This window comes from Nanorana parkeri, unplaced genomic scaffold (assembly GCF_000935625.1).
Source record: "Nanorana parkeri isolate BGI_ZX_2015 unplaced genomic scaffold, ASM93562v1 scaffold791, whole genome shotgun sequence".
Taxonomy (NCBI): domain Eukaryota; kingdom Metazoa; phylum Chordata; class Amphibia; order Anura; family Dicroglossidae; genus Nanorana; species Nanorana parkeri.
Window position 1 is genome coordinate 400,096 of NW_017307059.1, and position 20,604 is coordinate 420,699.

At 42.0% G+C, this 20,604-nt stretch overlaps 1 protein-coding gene across 1 annotated transcript in view; it reads right to left on the reverse strand.

Moving 5' to 3' along the window:
• Positions 1–20,604, reverse strand: part of UBR1 (ubiquitin protein ligase E3 component n-recognin 1) — a 100,919-nt gene that overhangs the window by 62,775 nt on the left and 17,540 nt on the right. Inside the window, 14 exon segments of the mRNA XM_018564891.1 lie at positions 1,105–1,285; positions 3,650–3,778; positions 4,707–4,806; positions 6,180–6,337; positions 7,660–7,758; positions 9,087–9,175; positions 9,298–9,411; positions 10,113–10,236; positions 11,879–11,941; positions 13,804–13,945; positions 15,533–15,663; positions 17,477–17,578; positions 17,738–17,816; positions 18,800–19,056. Coding sequence (XP_018420393.1) covers positions 1,105–1,285; positions 3,650–3,778; positions 4,707–4,806; positions 6,180–6,337; positions 7,660–7,758; positions 9,087–9,175; positions 9,298–9,411; positions 10,113–10,236; positions 11,879–11,941; positions 13,804–13,945; positions 15,533–15,663; positions 17,477–17,578; positions 17,738–17,816; positions 18,800–19,056 — 1,768 coding nt within the window.

Below are 20,604 nucleotides of genomic sequence, written 5' to 3' on the forward strand. Positions count from 1 at the left end.
GCCCCCACCCCCCCCCCCCCCCCTCCTGTATGTTACCTGCTCCTCCTCCATCCTTCCGTGTCCTATCCTTTTCAGCTTGATGAAACTTTGCTTTTGGTAATATATCAAAATGTTTGAGATGTCCGTGCTCCTTATGTGTAATGCACTCATCAGCCGACGTACACAACAGTTTTCACTCTCAATGTAAGAAGAGAATGTCCGTTCAGTGTGCTCACGGAGGAGAGGAGAGAAGCTGTAAATCTTGCCTTCACAGTCACACATAATGGACTTTGCCTTCTTTCATTGAGAGGGAAAACTTCTGTGTGGGTCTGGTGAGGGCATTATTAAACACATAAGGAGCACAGACAACTGACACTGAGATATATCACCAAAAGCAAACAGTTTAATCAAGTGGAAAAGGAATGGACACTTGTAACAATAGCCAGCCTGCTATTGAATATTTTAAATTGCAATAGCCAATAGCAAGCTGGCTATTGTACCCACCCATTGCCTGCTCTCAATCAGCAGGGAGGACCTGATAGAGAACTTTGTCTTCAGTTCCCTCCTTTGCTGGATTGACAGCATGCAGTGGGCGGGTAAAATAGCCAGCCTGCTATCGGCTATTGCAATTTAAAATATCCAATAGCAGACTGGCTATTGCTCCCAGCCACTGCCTGCTGTATTTACATTCAGTGAATCCAGTGAAGTGGAAAGGTGACACAAGAGGTCTAAAAGACCCCTAATGTCACCTTAAAGAGAACCTGTCACCTCCAATGCACGCAGCCCTGGTGAGAAACTGCCCTAAAATCATTAGTCTATTGTTTTTGAAAAAATGTCACATGGCCCTTTAAGAAAAAGTATCGGTAATTGGTATCGGCAAGTACATGAGGGACAGTACTTGTACTTGGTCTTGAAAAAGTGGTATCGGGACATCCTTACCACCTATATATTATAATGTATGAGTATAAGGTTGTATACACAATGAAAACTGCAGACAAATGAGGACCTGACTGTTCCCAAGAAGAAGAATTCCAAAGGAAATAACACTTCATAAATTTTACATACTAAAATAAAGAAACTTCATAGCCCCATATTACAGATGAACAAATGGAGGCTGTTACTTACCTGCCAGCATGCGGGAGAGTGGCAGATATATACTGACGGGATCTCTGGAGACTTTAAATGGGTAGGTTTCATAGGAATGACTGCACATCTCTATGCAAGTCTTTTGATGGGCGTGAAGAGGCTTAATACACTGAAGAACACTATGGTGGCAGTCCTTGTAGGTCCTGATCAGTATTTCTTCCTTTGTGAGGAGGATAACAAGAAAATGTTATACAACCAGTATGGACAGATACCATGAGTTTGGCAATCACAAACACAGGTCAAAATATAAATGCATACAAAATCCAAATGTATCATCAAATTATCACTTGAGCTACTTTTTTTAACAGTAAGTCATCTGTTACTGTTTTTATATTGTTCATATGTGGTTTATGAATGTTATGGTTTTAACCCCTTCATGACTGAGCTAGTTTTTAGTTTCTGTTCCTAAATGACTGACACACTTTTTACAGAGTTATCAGGCTGCTCCAAACTGAGGAACAGCAAATAATAACTTTAGAGACTGATCCTGACAGCATGTCAGAATCAGATCTCACTAAAGGTCTTTGATCGTTCCTAGACGATCAAAACTGATACATTTCACTCAAGAGATACATTTGTATCTAGCGCTTGAAATGTATAATTTAACATGGGCCAGGCTATACAGCTGTCAAACGAATAGCAGAGAGGTGAGTCACTGCTACCTCTCTGCTATCTTCAGCTGTCAGATACGGGATCGATCCCGTATCTGAATGTAAAGGCGTCATTCTTTCATTAATGAAAGGAAGAAGCTTTTACAAAAGCTTAACTATTTCATTAATGAATGCCTCAATAGTGAGGCATTCATTAATGACTGGAACTGCTGAGAATCAGCAGTTACCAGCATTACAGAGGCTAATATAACTCGGCACGTACAGTGTACGTGGCCAGTCATATAGCCACTTTGTGACGGGACGTACACTGTACGTCTCCCGTAACAAAGGGGTTAAAGAAGAACTCAGGCAAAAGTGTTCCTCACCATTGCAGTGGGGCTACCTCCATACTGCAAGGATTACTTGCTTGTTTTTGTTATACTCACCCAAACCACCGAGCTGGCTCCCCGCTTCTCTTGTCACTGAAGCCTCTCTGCTCCTACACTGCAGCATTGGAATGTTTCTCAGCGTCCTCATGTGTATACACTGTGTACATTATGATTTATGAGATCTTAGACCACTGTAGCGGAGGAGAAGAGAGGCTTCAGGGACATGACTAACAGCAAGTTGGCTTCTAGGATTGGGTGAGTAACACTTTTTTTTTTGCACCTAGATAAAAATGAGCACACTAAATCTTGCAGGAGGTAGCCCCACTGTAAGGGTTGCTTTAAATTCACATATTCATTAATATTTGCATTATCACATACTTACAGGAAATTGATATAATTATTTTTGCTTATTGTTTACGACTGACCTTGAAACTTTGCATATTACATGACTGAACACTTGTTTGAGTCAGTGCTGCACCAAGAGGTCTTAGAGGGATCAGAATGATGGCCTTGGATTATCTATCAGTTTAAACAAGACAGCAATGGAAGCTCTCATATGCTTTTAAAGTCTGCTCTGTGCGCCTCCATAACATTTGCTATACATTTTGGAAATGTTAGGTCTAATCAGGTCAGTGGTCATTCCTTATCTCATAACATCAAGGACATCATAGAAAGTGATGCACCAAACGCTTTCACCACATAACATTCTTTTGGAACCTGTATGCAAATGCATGGGGCTGAAAGTGATATTAAAGTCAAAAGGTTTTTAAGCTATTTCAAATGCTGATGAAATCACTTACAATGGATGCTGCTTTGTGATGTTTAAAAGTTTGTTTTCTGCATAATCAGCTGGTCACTAGAGCACTGGCCCTGATACCCTGTTTTAAGGTGGCTCATTTCCCTTGCAGTCTTCTATGGATCCACCCTTATGTGTGCTAGTGCTGTATGTGTGTCTCCTCAAACACACATAGAAAAGCAAGCCACTCTCTTCCAATCTCCTCCCCCCTCGTCCCTTCTCCAAGCTAGTAGATGGACAGTTACTACATACTGTGCTGTCCCTTATGATCTTGTACTGGACATGAAGTTCAGGGAAGCAGAGCTGAGAGATTTGGAGCTATCTATTTGAAAACATGATGACTTTAAATGCTTGGACAAAAAATTAAAGAAATGCATTGCTGTATATTTGCTTGCTCTGGACTCAGTAATGAAAAAAAAATGTTGAGAGTTTAATACTATTTTAATTAATAGTATGCAGGTGGGTAGGGCTTTATAAAATTAGGATGCAGGGCCTACAATCCCTATAGGCTGCCTTCTGTGGTTTACAGCTTTATTAAAAAAGCAATACTAGTCTAGTACCATAAAAGCCATCAATTAAAATTCTTTTCTTTTCTTGACACACTTGAGTATTGACCACTATTGTAAAAGGTTGGGATATAGAGATAAAGATCAGAGCTTAGGAGTGCAAAGAACAAGTGTTTTGTTACTCTTTAATTAACTCTTATGATGTTTCATCACAAAATAAAACATTTCAAGATAAACTCTTACATTGCTGGCACACCACTCCTGAATTAACATCAAGACATTTTTCAGTTGCATCTGCATGGCTATGGCGGTCTCCCAGTCAGAATCCATCTCAACGTGTTGTCCTATCATCCGACCTGTAGCTTCCATGCCCTAAACAAGCAAAGAATGTCATACTTATGGATTCTCTCCAACATCTCTTAAAAGTTAAAATTACATACGATTGCTCAGGCAATAGATCTGGTAGGTGAAATGGTATAGAACCCTTTGACCCTTCTATAAATGTAAACCCTTTAGAGTTAAAGGAGAACTATGAGGTGAGTGAAAATCCCTCATCCTCATAGTTCGAGCCGACGTGTGACAATGAAACTGTCACACGTCGGCTCAATAGATCGGGAAGTGAGCGAACACATACCGTCGCTTGCTCACTTCTCGATCATCTCCCTGCAGAGAGCAGTGACTGTCAGGCACCGCTCCCCGCAGGGATTCCCCCCCTCCACGATCCGATCTTCCAGCGCTGAGTGGGGGGAACGGATGCCGGAGGGGGCGGGCACATCTGGCTCTGCTTCTAGATAGGCAGAGCCAGCTGTCACTCACGCAGCTGGGTGGATCTCGATAGTAACGTCGGGATCCGTCCTGGGTGCAGCGGTCTCAGTATACCGCGAGCTGTAGCTCACGATATATTGAGCTTTGGGTCACGGGAGGAGGTTAGTATATGTCCTCCCGTGACCCTTAAGAGAACTATGGAGAAAAACACTTACCCCATAGTTCTCTTTTAACTGTCATGGAAATGTTATGCTGCTCAACCTTGTTATTGCCATTGGAAACACCCGTCCTCCAATGAGTGGTATTTTCAGCTATGAAAACGAATACAAGCCGTCAATATTCTTCACCATGACACGATGAAGGACATGCCGAGGAATACGAAAACATAAAACCAGCAGTAATGAGAAACCATTTTCAAATGATGTGCTCTAATATGTCTGACAGCAGCACAAGGCTATCACAATCAAGTATTGTTGGATTTGTATTATAACCGCCCATCCTAACCAATCACAAACAATTGGTATGATAGGATTACCTGCATACATGATAACACGTGAAGCAGAGATTTAAACCCCTCCACAAATTTGTCTTGTAGCCTCTCTGACCAAGATGTGGGTTTACATATCAGAATATATCTAGAATGGGAAAAAAAAGGAGAATAAGCATAAAAATTACATAAAGAAAACAGACAATACTAAGGCATACCGGTATACCGGCATACCACATTCCTGAAAATTCTGGTTGCCTGGCTGCCATGCTGGCACTGACTTGATTCACAGAACCAGAACAAGTTGCAGATAAGCATAGCAGCAATTTCTAGTAGTGGACAGGAACAGCTTGTTTACAACAAGGATAAATGCAAACATAAGGCCAAGGAACAGGATTTATCATCTGAAAAGGTAACCTCGAGTATATTATCTGCATCTTTAAATTAGTCTGCGGGCAGAGCCTAGACTCATGCTTCCAATCCCCATAGGCTACCTGTAATGGGATGTCCCCAGGTCAACTGGTTAGCATTCATCACTTAAGATGGTTACACACTAAGAATTTAAACAGATTCTACCTCTGCGGTTATTGTCATCTGATAACTGGCACCTGGTGCTGTCAGAATACATGAACAGCAACTGCAGCTGAGTGGCTATAGTCACTGTTTGGCCGAGGGTTTTTAGATTGCCTCCTTCAACAAAAGTCAATAACTCAATTGATTTTTGTCAAGCCGGCAGAGCCGCCCACTGTCAGGATTCTAACAGTTAATGTCCATTGTTAATACCGCACTAAAAACTCTAGTAGCAGTTCAGTGTACAGATCCAGAGTGGGTGAGCCATAAGATCCCACTCACAAACATGCAAATCTACTGGGTAAAGGCAGAAACAATGAGGACCCAGACAGATTGCACAGGGTACTGTCTGGAACCCTAGTTCATCCAAGGGGACATGTTACAGACAGTCAGCAATATAATGTGTGGGTAGCAGTGTGCTGCCACTGGTAGTCCTGCCATCCTAGTCCATGGCCTACGCTGGCAAAGCAGAAATCCACAATGGCTGCAGGGCAAGTACAAATGCATGATGTTTTGTGAAAGGGTAGCCAAACTACAAATTATCCATAGATAATACATAATCATCATCTGATAATAGTAAGTTTGGCAAGATCAGGCAGCAATCCTCACCAGAACCAAATATAGTAGGATTTTAAAAAACAAGTTAAAAAAGGAAATAAACACTCCGAAGAAATCGCTTTGAAGTATGTGAAAAAGGTAAAACAAGGGATGTTCTAAGCACATATACAGACAAGGCATGATAGAACATTGAGATTATGCGACAGCTGTCCATGTTTAAAGCCAAGATGTTTTTTGCATTGTGGTCTGCTGTGGAAATGCAGCTTAAAAAAAGAAATCTTTGCTTAGCATGTTTCAACTAATGTCTCGAGTGGGAAGAATTTCCTGCATTAAACCTGGTAGCAAGTAAGTTATCAAACAGCAAAATGACAAGCACCTAGTATGTCCACTTACTTGAGGTCGCAGATGATAGCATATACTCTGCAGAATCTGTCCTGGCTGTAACCCTGAAAGTTAAACTTGCTCTCTGTATCCAGGTATTTGGGCAGAACTTCCAACATGGCCTCAGTGATAACTTTGATTACATTCTGTTCTTCAATGAGCAGCCGAGCCTGTGTGAGAGAAATGTCTTATGAATAGAAAAACCTATATAATTTATGTACAAACATAACTTCTTCCCTCCTATGGGTAGAACTATGTAAGCTATTCTCAATGTTTGCAACCAAACCAGATAGGGCAAATGATTTATGTATATTTGAACAGGATGATTGGGAGAAGCTGCAAAATCAAAGGTCATGCTACCTAAAATGAATATTTCAGTTTGTGTAGATTATTACACATACCGGCGTTCGCTCACTTCTCGATCCTGTCACGGCTCTCTGCCGTGACAGGGGAGGGACTGGATTCCCCGCTCCGATCCTCCAGCACTGACTGGCGGAACGGACGGTGGAGGGGGCGGATACAGCTGGCTCTGCCTCTAGATAGGCAGAGCCAGCTGTCACTCACGCAACTGGGCGGATCCAGACATAATTGTCGGCATCCGCTTCAGCGTCTCAGTATACCGCTAGTTTGTGTCCTCCCGTTACCCTAAGGAGAACTATGGGGAAAAGCTCTAACCCCATAGTTCTCCTTTAAGGTATTTGCTTTTGGGTTCCTGCACACCTTATGTGGCCATCATGAGAGGGTTCCAATCGCCCTTTTAAAACTTCTAAATGTATTTTACATTATAATTAAGAAGAATGCAACAGGGCAGATAAAATATGCAAGCGGGGAACAACCAAACCTCCCAGGAGGAAAAGTGCAGAGTAAGGGAATACTAGAAGCCAGGGGAAGAATCAATTTAACAGGCTACAAATCTATAAATAAAGCATCACTTTCAGCTGAACTGATTATTTGAACTTAAAGCTAAAATTGAGACTAAACAATTGTTCTCTAAATAGAAGAACCATGTGTATTCTTATATGAATTTTGGTGTCCTTTTTGTATTTTTTCCAGACCTGTGTAGCAATGCAGCATGGAGCAACTCCTACACTTTGCCTCTGTAATCTGTCCTATAATAAACTCTAGTGAGTGTTGCTCCCTTTTGTGCAGAGTGACTGGTCTTGCATGCCCTCCCGATAGTTTTATGTTGATAATCTAGTTGAAAGTTATACAAGTGTCTCAAAAAGATTCACATCGGATGCTGGTATGTATTCACAAGCAATTTGGCAGGCAAACTGATCAAACTGCTAAAAGGAATTTGTTACAGAAAAAGATGACATGCCATAGAAAAACATTTATCACTAGCAGCAGAGAGACAATATGCAACAACACATTCTTGGAATAGTAAACATATGTTGCAATAGGGATAAGGATATATTATTATAAAACACGCTTGTCTTTGTCTATAAAAGCTAGGAAGAAAAATAGAAAACTGGGGCTTGGTTCTACTTACCAGGGTGGGGACAGTGAAAACCTGAACTGATATTGCAGTGACTGAGATGTTCCTGTCACGATCGTCATCCATGTACTCTTTCTGAACCTGTTTGTAATACTGACAAGAAACAAAAATGTTTTTAGGTTGTCTTACTTTTCTTTCTGTAATCCTTCCATAATCAAAAGAGCTCCAATTACCAGCAGATCGGAATACATACTTGTCCTTGGACGCACACAGGAACAAGCATCTCTCCCAATCCGCAGGCGGACAGTCACTCTGTCATTCTTTTGAATGGGCACAGTGACTGCATCTGTACGGACCCACATGGGATTCTTACTGCAAAAATCTGCAAGTTGTCACAGGAATCCCCTGGCGCACATAAAACTCCCTTGTGCATGTTAATGGGTTGCAAATGCAACAGGTGACATGTATGCTAACCCTACAAACTTGTATACTGACCCTACAGACTTCAATTTTTCACGTGATCCATTTTTTAGTCCTATTGTGTTCAGTTTTCTAAAGTGATTGTTTGGTGCAACATGAATGATAAATCTAACTTTTTTCAATTTAGTCACTTATAAGACAAATGTTTATTGGAAAAAGGTAAACACAATTTGAAAGTGACTGCATAAGAATGGAGTAAATGCTAAATACAAAGTGGTCTGAAACACCCCCTGCCTTGTCACAACTAGAACACTGCAATCAGCAGCATGATCATTGATAATTGCAGCGCTGTGGTTGTGACAAGGCAGAGGGGAGGGTGTTAGACTTCTATAATGAGACCTTTGCTCTAACACAGAGCACAGTGGTCTACAGCTCTATCCTCTGGGTGGCTTTTCTGCTGGGCATGGGGTAGCGTTCAAAACATAAGTAAGCTATTCTAAATGTACTATTTTAAAGCACCTTGACTTTGTTATAGCTTTGGATGCAGTGAAGAAAGAGTAAAACTCCTGACAGGTTTTTAGTGCCATCTGGGGCTACGTTTGAAAGATTTGTTTTGTTTTAAATAAAAACTTTTTTGCATGAGCCCAATACTGACTGGTTGTGTTTAAAGAGACCCCATCACCAGATCATTCATTTCAATGACAATCTTTCCCTAAGATTATGTGCATTTTACATTGTTTATGCATGTTATTTACCTGTGAAGGCCTTCCTTGTGTAGACTGCAAAAGACCTGAGACTGCTGCTGGGTGCCACCATCTTGGATGTGATATCAGCAGGCTGTCACTCAAATGACACACTATAAAATTCCCCTTTGCTCCTCCCCTGATAGCTACATAAATGGTTACGTAGGGAGGAGAGGGAGCCAGCACAGAGACTATAGAAGGGAATAATGATGCACGTCAGCATTTAAAACGTTGATTTTTCTGTGTTTTGAACTGCAATCTTTTAAGTTGGTGACAGGGTCTCTTTAAGACATGCATGAGTAAAGTGAATTCAGTTACCTTCACAAACTCAATGGCAAACAACTTCTTATACTCCATCTCCATAAAGAAGCTGCTGAAGATCAGATCATGCAGCACTTTCTTGAAACCTGAAAAAACAACAAAATGTAAAATAAGAAGTTCTTTAAATGCAAATTCCACTCAAAACAGAACTTCTCTTTGGGCGGAATATTCTGTTGAAGCTGGAGTTCCATTTCTACATTATACGCACCTTTATGAAGTTTGGCATCACACATAATTAACAAGCTGACATAGCACAATTCCCTTGCTCTGGTCATTCTGATTGGTTCCAGACACGCGTTACAAAAGATCTGTCGGAAGTCACCTGTTGAAAAAAAAAAGCAAACACATGGCACAGTGTCAATAGTCATTCAAAACCTTTTACATTTATTCATTCAAACCTATTATATTTACAGATGACCATACAAAATCCTCTGGGATAAATACACTGTGCAATTCCTGAAAGCGCAGCTTGTGAATATAAATCACTGTGTGGTCATACAATGGCTGCCCACACACAACCTGATAACAACAAGCAAAGTGACTAATTCAGTCATCACTTGTTACAAATCGGACCGTGTACAACTGTACAAGGTGTGGCAATGCTGGAAAATCTCTTGCAAAAGAAAGCTGACAGGAGGAGAGAGCAGATTAGAAAGAAGGGTGACCTCATCAGTCTCCTACTGCTCTTTCTCTATCCAAGCAGCCTGGGCAGTGGGTGATGTAAGTCGTGTGTTTTTAATTATAACAGAGAAAGTGCTGGGCTATCCAAATCTCAGGAATGGACAGAAATGCAAACCCATTGTCACGTAAAACATCTACATATAGGTCTTTCATCTATGTATTTACATCTTTGCCCGGAGATCAGGTTTAATGTAGGATGGGCACGTCTTCTGTTTTTGATTGAAAATGTGCCTGTTTAGCACCAACCTGTAGCAAAAAATACAACCTAAGGCACGGATCTATCAATTCAAAAACTAGGAAGACCAAAATGAACAAACCATGATAGAATACAATAATACTTGCTTGAGTATGCCAAGAGTTTGTTTAACCACAATCCAAGACTGCAGGCGAAGGTCTGATGTGCCATGACCAGAGAATGCAGCACTTCAACGTTCAGAGGTCGCTGAGACACATTTTCAGAGTGTTTCTAGGAGAAAATCATGAAACCAGAAAGTGAACATCAGTCTGTTACCCACTAATGTTACCTAGCTTTAACTGAATAGACATAAGGTGCATCTAAGGCCAAGAAGAAAAATCTTATATATTGCAGCTTGCCAGTCCTTGGATGTGGTAGCTGTATTCGCTTTCATTGTTTCCAGACTTTTTTCCCTTTATTTTTAAGTCTGTAGTCCACAGTGAGCTATGGAAACAATGTATCCGACAACAGTGCAGCACAGGCATGGAGCATAAAAGTTAGGGATACACCGACACCGGTTTTTCAGTATCTAGTACGAGTACCGATATTTTTTCCAGTACTCGCCGATACCGACTACCGATACTGGTGCCGCGTGCCCCGATTATCAGGAAGCCAGGCTTCCTGACTGACTGGGAAGGCAGTGTGCTATCTAAAGAACACCAGCTTCACTTGCCGAGGCTGCCTGACCAATCAGGAAGCCGGGCGGTGGGTCATGAGGTGCCATCTGCTTCCTGATTGGTCAGGAAGCCAGGCTGCCTTGCAACAAGTGAAGCTGGCTTCCTGGCCAATCAGAAAGCTGGGTGGCACGCCATGACCCCTCTCCCAGCTTCCTGATTGGCTAGGAAGCTGGCTTCACCTGTTGCTAGGCAGCCTGGCATCCTGAACAATCAGGAACCCGGGAGGCGGGTCATTACGTGCCACCCGGCTTCCTGATTGGTTAGGAAGCCATGCTGACTAGCAACAAGTGAAGTCATAACTTTTATTATGGATGCAATGATACTAGTTATCAGCTCAACAAGTTTTCATGCAGAATCAGCTCATTAAACAAAGAAAACACTTTCAATACTATATTCAAAGCAGAACTCCGGTTAGAAATGTTATTAACCCTTGCCTAGGGAGCTAAAACAACAAAGTTATACCCACCCGAGCCACAATTCCGACTGGCTGCTACACTGCTCCCTCCAACCTGTCTCCTCCTCCACTACAGCGATGTTATATCCCTCAGCATCCTCACGTTCTATTCACTGTATAGAGGGGGCCAGCTCTTAGTCTGGTCCCTGGAGCCTCTTGCAATGGTATTCCCTGTACGTCATCACGTCCTATACACTGTATTGGTTGTGATGGCTCCAGGATCCATAGGCTGCTGCAGCAGAGGGACACTGCAGCAGCCTAAGAATCCTGGAGCCATCACAACCAATACAGTGTATAGGACGTGAGGATGCTGAGGGAATACAATTGCTTCAGCGGAGGAAGAGACAGGTTGGAGGGAGCGCTATCACAGCCGGCCAGGAGGTTTGGGTGAGTATAACTAGGCAAAAAGAACCCTTTTAACTGGGGTTGCTCTTTAACAAAACCTAAAAGACACCAAATAATAAAATAGGGTTTATATACACTTTAACTATGATTTCCACTTGCAGAGTTTTTAATGTAGCTTCCATTTAAGGAATGCAGCAGGATTGAGACTACTTAGCTTAGGCTGTATAGACTGCAGAAGGGACAGACCTGGGTATACATATAGGGACTTAGCAGGTCTGGAGTTCCCAAACGTATAAGAATCCTGGGTAACCTAGTCTGCAGAATCCAGACAAACTTACTAAAGGCAAGTAGACAAGCTTGTGTACACTTTAAACCATGATGGCAGGTTTTTTTGTACCTTAAGTTTATCTGTAGTCTCCTTACATTCTTCTAAAGTTCCTTCTTTCACAGTTGTGCGGCCCTGTATAGGAAATATTAGATACTGCTTAGTCACTACTGAGCCATTATACATTTAGTGTCATTTAATGTTGACAATGATTCTCAATGACATTAAAAAGTTACAGCATCATTTTCTGTGTACCCCAATTCAACTTTCAAGACCGATTTTAAACAAGACATGTACAAAGATTTACTAAACCATGATGGCCTTTTCTGTACCCTTCTTTGTTTTAGTTTTACACATGCCACACCAACTACATACCTGTGTTAACTGAGCATTTTGGCATGAACAGGAGATATAACATCAAACACATGTAAAACAACTGAAGGAACAGTAACTTGTAGTGAGAGCTATATGGGCAGATAACGCTGACCTCCTCCTGAGAGTACTAGTTGCCTGGCTGTCATTGACCTCAATACTAGAAGAAACTGATCTGAAAGAAGCATACAGTTTAAAAAGTCACAGTGAAGTCAGAACGCAAGTTGGTAAAAGGTCAGTGCCTCAAGTACTGAAACCATTGAACAGCATTATATCCAGGTAACTAGCATTTTTGGAAAGAGGTGCAGCAAATAATGGTCTCCATGCAACCCAGCTACAGGTTTCCTTAGAAAATGTGAAAGTCACATACAAAGACTTTACAGTAAGCAGTGTACTAATGACTCACAATATGATATACATACCGATCCCCGATCCAGCATGGTCGCACACTGAATTGCCCAAATCTTCCCAGCCGAGTCTGCGCATGTGCTCTGTATTCTCATTAATTTCTACATACGGTTAGTCTGGGGTACAAGCACTATAGCTCTCCATAGGAATAAATAGGAATTCAGAGAGCGATAATGGGCCTGGCCAGAAAGATTTTGGCAAGCCAGCGTGCAGCCTCATCAATTATATTTTGCTGGATTGGGGACAGGCGAGTATAAAGGTGCCCATACACCTTACGACCATCGCAAGACTTTTGTCTTGTGATGGTCGTATGCTTATTGAAAGCTCGTACGATCTGCCCACCTTGGACGAGCAGATCGTACTTGTGATCATCGAAAGCCCGCCCCGCTGAGGGGCGGGCTTCCGATGACGGCAATGCAGAACGGGCAGTGTGCGCGTGCGCACAGCGTCCCGTAGCTATCGGACGAGCAGGCTGGAAACCCACCGACAATCGTACGATTCTCGGCGGGTTTTCGAGCATGTTGGTTCGACAAAAGACGTGCGACCGTACAGTAGAAACGGTCGCACGTCTTCGTTCTCACTGCTCGATTCTCATACGATCGCGGGATTTCACCCGATTCTCATACGAGAATCGAGCAGTGTATGGGCACCTTAAGACTGGCAGAAGCGCTGGGGGAATTACAATAGAAAGCTGGCTATACACTGATAGATTATCTGCAGATTTTCTATGGTCAGATGGAAAAAGTGCAACAGATGCCTCCATCCAAGCTAAACTGTGTGGATGGAGGAATCTCCAACTGGGCCAAGCTTTGGTATTTTGCTAGTCGGCCCCGCTGGCTCTCAAAATACCTGAACAATCTCATTGGATGCAGACATTGTATAGCTATTTTGAGAGCCAGCGGGGCCGACTAGCAAGATACTGAAGCTTGCCCCAGTGGGAGATTCCTCCATCCACACAGTTTAGCGTAGATGGAGGAATCTGTTGCACTTTTTCCATCTGACCACAGAAAATCTGCAGATAATCTATAGGGGTATGGTCAGCTTTAGTCTAACCGCACATAAGAATTCACCAGCAATTTACTATACTTTCCCTTTAAAATAAGTACCAGTTTGTTTTATCGTCATATAATGGTGATGCTTTGGTACTCTCTGAAGACAGGTTATGTGCTTCAAAGACATGTTAATAATAAAATAAAAGAGCATATACCCATACTGACCTCCCTCTCTGCTGCACTTGTTAGTGTCTGTGATTCTTTCAAATCACATCCCAGAGATCTCTGTAGACTGTAGATGAAGTGGTCATTGGAGTGGTGATCATCACTGTAGAGCACACAGCAATGTTTCTTTGACTTCTTCTGGCTGTAAGAAAATGTGATTGGTCAGAGCACGTAAAATGTAGAAGCATTGCAGGCATGTCAAACTGGAGTGCCCACTCACGTCTTCCTTGTGACCCTCAACTTAAAGCAGAACTCCGGACAAATACAATCATAACCCTTGCATTGAGGCTACCCCGGCACTGCAATGGTTAAAGGCTTTTTTTGTCTAGGCAGCTAAAATAACGAAGTTTTACTCACCCGAACCACGATCCCAGCTGGCTCCTACACTGCTCCCACTCCACTCCAGCGCTCTAAGGTCCTGTGAGTCATCACGTTCTATACAAGGTATAGAACATGAGGATGCCAAGGGACATACCACTGCTGGAGCCACAAAGCAGACAGGCGGGAGGGACCGGTGTAGGAGTCAGCCGGATTGGGGTTCGGGTTAGTATATCTTTGTTATTTTAGTTCCCTAGACAAAGGGCCCTTAACCCTTGCAGTTTTAGGGGTAGGCCCACTGAAAGGGTTAAGATCTAATTTGCCCGGAGTTCTGCTTTAAAATAAATGCGGCTCCAATTAATAAAATCTACACTTCCTTAAATAATTTTTCAGGTAAATGCTGTTGAAGAGGTTTAATGGGTACTTTCTTAGTGGTAAACATTGTAAGCTAGTTATCACTCTAATGTTAATTACCACAGTGATGCACTCTTTTTCCTGGAATTAAGTAGGATGAACCCTCAGTAGACATCATTGCTGATCTTCTCCTGAGAGTACTAGTTGCCTGGCTGTCACTGACCTGAAATAAGCATGCCGTTTAGAAAGTCACAATGAAACCAGAACTCATATTTGTGATAGGTCAGTGCCTCAAGTACTGAAGCCATTGAACAGCAAATAGTGGCCTCCATATGCTGCAGCTACAAGTTTCTTTAGAAAATGTGAAAGTCACATACAACGACTATATGGTAAGTGGTGTAGTAATGACTCAGAGTATGTTATATGGACCTGTCCCCAACTTGACATGGTGGACACTGGATTGTCAAAATCTTCCCAGCTGAGCCTGCGCTTACACTCTGTATTCCCATTCATTTCTATGCACAGTTAGTCTGGAGTACAAGCTCATACAGTAAAGCTCTCCATAGTAATAAATGGAAGTTTGCTTGCATGGCCCTGGCCAGGAAGATTTTGGAAAGCCATTGTGCAGTGTCATCAGTGATATTTTGTTGGATCGGGGACAGATAGGTATAAGACTGGCAGGCCCTATATAGGCACACATGAAGCCACCAGTAATACACTATATTTTCACTTTAAAGCACGTCCAATTTTTTTTTTAAGCTGATATAATCTGTGGAGAGGTACATTCCAGGGTCTGTGCAGATGCTCCACACACGTACACTCCTGCAGAGCATTACAGATTCCATTTACCGTAGTAGAGAATGAAGCTGGGTCATCCTGTACAAACCAACGTATGTCTAAGAACTGAGAAACAAACTGTATCTGTGAATATGAAGGTGTGCTTCTGTGTGTGTGTGTGTGAGCCTCCATCTTATATCTTCAAATGACAACTGAGTGGCTTTGTGCAGATATTACAGTAATTCCCTGTGATGTTTACATATACTCAGTACATTCATACCCTGTATTTAAATACGGAGGCAGACATTTCTCCTCCTCCCAGATAAGCATGTCCACAATATACTTGATGATGACGGGGACCACTTTTCTAGTCTGGGCCAAGATCTCTTCCGGTAACCGAAATCCAGAATCCTGAAAAGTAACAAGATTTATTATATATTGTGTGATCTATGTAATACTGCCAAACCTTTCCAACCATTGGTTAATTAGTACACTAAAGCAAAGCTAAAGGCATTTTCTCATTTTTTAGATGTCACCAGAGCAATTTAGAATCAAAATCATCCTCCCCACACTAAAAAAGGGTTTGGTGCACACTTTCAAGGGTAAGATGCGGCCTGTAGATGCTGATAAACAAAGAAGTGACAAATCTATTTTCAAGTTACTTTCATTTACCAAGTACAGGCAATGTTTGAATCAGAGACTCTTCGAAGCTAAGTTGGATGAAATGTCCTTTGTACATGATGCAATAAAGTCAACAGACTTTCCCAGTACAGAGTCAGTGGAAGCATTTCATGTAGCATACAGCTCTATGCCTGTTCCACAGGGATGAAACCTATTTTCTAGCACAGTGACAAAGGTTTAGAACCGACATAAGAATGTAATCACAAATTATTCACTGGCCTTATCAATTGCATAAATACAATATGGGAAAATGTTATACGCTTTACCACTCAGTGGTCTAACCCATGCAACAATAAAATCTAACTTAAATTCCATATCGTAAAATTATGTTTCATCCCAAACATTCTCTTTCTGAAAATGGAAAATCTCTATAAAATCTATCCTTATATTTTGTTTAAGGAGAGTGTTTACCTATCTACATGTATTAGCTGTGCTCTCATTTCTACAATCTACCGCAATCAGCCATAACATTATGACCGCCCTCCTAATATTGAGTAGGCTCCCCTTTTGCTGCCACAACAGCCCTGACCCGTCAAGGCATGGACTCCACCACTAGACCTCTGAAGGTATGCGGTGATATCTGGCACCAATCCATCAGGAGCAGATGCTTTAAGTCCTGGAAGATGTGAGGTGAGGCCTACAAGGATTAGACTTTTGTTTCCAGCAAATCCCACACACGCTCGATTTGATTGAGATCTAGAGAATTTGGAGGCCAAATGATCACCTCAAACGCATTGTTGTGTTCCTCAAACCATTCTTGAACCATTTTTGCAATGTTGCAGGGCCACATTATCCTGCTGGAAGAGGCCACTGCCTTCAGGGAATCCCGTTTCCATGAAGGGGTATACTTGGTCAGCAACAATGTTAAGGTAGTATGCGGTATGTGTCAAAGTAACATCCACATGAATGACAGGACCCAAGATTTTTCCAGCAGAACATTGCCCAAATCCTCATACTGCCTTTGCCAATATGCCTTCTTCCCATAGTGCATCCTGGTACCATCTCTTCCCCAGGTAAGCGAGACACATGCACCCGGCCATCCACATGATGTAAAAGTAAGCATGATTCATCAGACCAGACCACCTTCTTCCATTGCTCAGTGGTCAGGTTCTGATGCTTACATGACCACTGTAGGTGCTTTTGGCAGTGCACACAGGTCAGCATGGGTACCCTGACTGGTCTGCGGCTACACAGCCCCAAACACAAAATACTGCGATGCACTGTGTGTTCAGAAACCTTTTTTATCAGAACCAGCATTAACTTTTTCAGCAATTTGAGCTACAGTAGCTTATTTACTAGATCGGACTAAGCAAACCAGCATTCGCTCCCCACATGCATCAATGAGCATTGGTCGCCCATGACCCTGTCACCAGTTTTCCTTGCTTGGACTACCTTTGATAGGTTCTGATCACTACAGACCTGGAACATCCCACAAGAGCTGCAGCTGCAGTACACAGATATGACTTGGCAAATTAAAATGAATAACTGAACTCATCGTTTCTCATTTGCATTACCTGATCTGACATTTGTTGGTTTGCATTACCTGATCTGAAGCCCCTGGCTCGTGAATCTTGCAGTATGGACCCGTTTTCCATGCTTCTGTGTCACCACAGTCACAAAACCCCCCTCCCATTGAAGAATGCATCTGTAAAATTACACAGGAGAAGTTATAAATTTCAGACGCTTCAATTCAAAATGCACTGTTCCACTTTCACATCCACCAATGCTGTAGTCATATAACTAAAATAATGATGATGATTCTAGAATACAAACAGCAGTCTACTTTATATAGCGCAGGTCATACCTTGTAACGATGATTCTTGTGAATGCTGTTCTGGAAGCAGTTCATGCAAAGAACACAGGTGGGATCTATTGCACAGTCCCTGCAATAAAGACACAGTCTATCTTAACACACACCTATATATTCAGCTTTACCAGTCTTTATAAGTGTGTTTCCTAAAAATTTTAAAATCATAGTTTTTAAGCTGTCCACAACAGTAGGCTGGCTATTTCTCCCAATTGTTTACATTCTGCTGCCAAAAGCGGAATCTAGCCAATGGCCAGCAGCACAATGTAAACAAAGAAATAAATGTAGGTGCAAACAAAATGTCATTAGTGTACCGTGCACCAAGCAACCAACATTTTTTTTATGTGCATTAAACCACCCGGCAAAAAAAATAAAAAAATCGAGGACATATGTCCACGATTTTTTTTTTTTGCAGGTTGCTAGAATGCTGGAAAATGGGGAGTTTAATATATCTATCTATCTATCTATCCTTTCAGCTGCTGTGAGGGAATTTGCACCAATAATTGCAGAGACTTATTTTTCATACAATAAGAAATGGAAACAGCTAGTGCCCATTATCAGATTCCCTTGGGACAGCCCTGGGTATTGGAGATGTGTTACTGAAGCTGTTGTTAAACACTAAATCACTTTGTAATGTTGTATTCAATCTTTAAAATTAGCTTCCCCACAAAAGTCTATATTGAGTGTTTTTAAAATGTAAATAGTATTGTATCTTATCTTTATTGACATGATAAATACGTTTACATCTGCACATAGTAATATTGACATGCTCCTGTCCAATTGGTCTCTACAGATATTGTTGTAAAGAATCTACCTATAATTTTTGATATTGTGAAATATTATATATAATGTTCTATTTTCAGTAAACTTGTATAAAAAACAATAAAGCAGAGATAAACATGAAATGTAAATAGCATTCCCATTTTAACTGGGTAGCATTGCAGTGTATCGCAGTTTTCAAACACAGTATCATGCATAGATAACTTGAGAAGATCACTTGTGTGGATAAGTGTCCTTGGACTATATTCTAAATGTTGCCAATTTAGAAAGCAAGTTTACCTGCAGGAATAAGTGGTTTCCCCTCCTCTAAAAACTTGACCACACAGGGGAGGTGTCTCGCTCTGACGTAGCTTCTCCATGAAGACATTTGGGTCCTCTCCAAACAAGTACCACTCCATAGGGGTGAAGATACTGGCCTGTGCCAGGCTTTCCTGCCTGTCCACTTGTGGCTGCACATAACTTGTGTATATACGAGGGACATACTTGGCCAAATGCTGATGAAAGGCTGAGGCAAAATCCACTGAACCATCAAAGTGCTAATAAAATAAAAAAAAAGGAAAGAAAAAGTTTATTGCGACCGACAAATCTAATTAGCAAATGACTGAAGAAAATATAATACATTATTTCTGCTACGAGGTACGGCTCATTAAACCCAATTTTGTTTTCAAAGTTTGCATTTCAAAGACAGGACAAAAGGAATTCGGTGGACATTAAACTCCAGACTAGCAGAATTGCCGTTACAATCTCAATACAAATTAGTAAACTAAATATGAGACTGTAGTCCATCACGGGACCAAGTTTGGAGTGGTGGCTACTTTACAACACACAGGGAACATTGTCAGCACCGATTCAGAGATGATTTGAGGATCTACAGCAAATAAACCACATTTTTGTTAACAGTTAATCCATTTTTAATAATGAACTCCTGGATTTAGTGTGACTTTAAAGGAGAACTATGGGGTTAAGGCTTTTCCCCATAGTTCTCCTTAGGGTAACGGGAGGACACAAACTAGCGTCCTCCCGTCACCCTAGGCTTAGTATACCGCGAGCTGTAGCTCGCGGTATACAGAGACGCCACAATATACCGCAAGCTGCTGCTCACGGTATACTGAGACGCTGCAGCTGAAGCGGATCCCGACAATTGTGCCGGGATCCGCCCAGCTGCGTGACTGACAGCTGGCTCTGCCTATCTAGAGGCAGAGCCAGCTGTACCCGCCCCCTCCCCGTCTGTTCCGCCAGTCAGCGCTGGCGGATCGGAGCGGGGAGGGGGGAATCCAGCCCCTCCCGTCACGAGCCGTGACAGGATCGAGAGGTGAGCGAACGCCGGTATGTGTTCGCTCACCTCCCGATCTACTGAGCCGACCTCATAGTTCTCCTTTAAGGGAGTTTACTATGTACCTGTAGATCTAGCTCATCCAGTCTTGGGATTGTCATAACAAAAATACAAAGTTGCAGTGTGTGGGCCTGCTTTTATTATATAATAACTGCATTCATCAGAGCCTCCTGCTATTACACCCATGTTTCGTGTCTGATGGTGGGTGCATAAAAGAAGAATATGGACACCGGCACTCCAGATACAGATCAAATGCGTCTATTTATTGCAGCATATCACATTTAGTGCAACATTTTGGGGTCTTGCAGGATCCCCTTCCTCAGGCAGGACAGGGGACCCGCAAGACCCTGAAATGTTGCACTAAATGTGATATGCTGCATTTACGTCAATAAATAGACGATTTTGGAGTGCCAGTGCCCATATTCTTCTGCACTACCGATGCACTCACCTAATCTACATGGAAAAATAGGTCAGGAGTGCGATGGGTTCGTGGATTGTTACTTGATGGTGGATGCATGGCTCAAACAAAGCAGTAACTCTGTGGTCTTCATTTCCTAGACGTTAGCAGCAGAAATGACTGATTGTGACCTTACCCTTCACACATCAACAGTCAATCAGGATTCATCTTCTGGAAGCGATTTTTGTCATTTTACCATTATTCACCATTCAGCTTTATTCACTTACAGGTGAAACACGAATAATTAGAATATCATGCAAAAGTAATGGCAGTAAGTGCTGCAAAAGGGGCCCA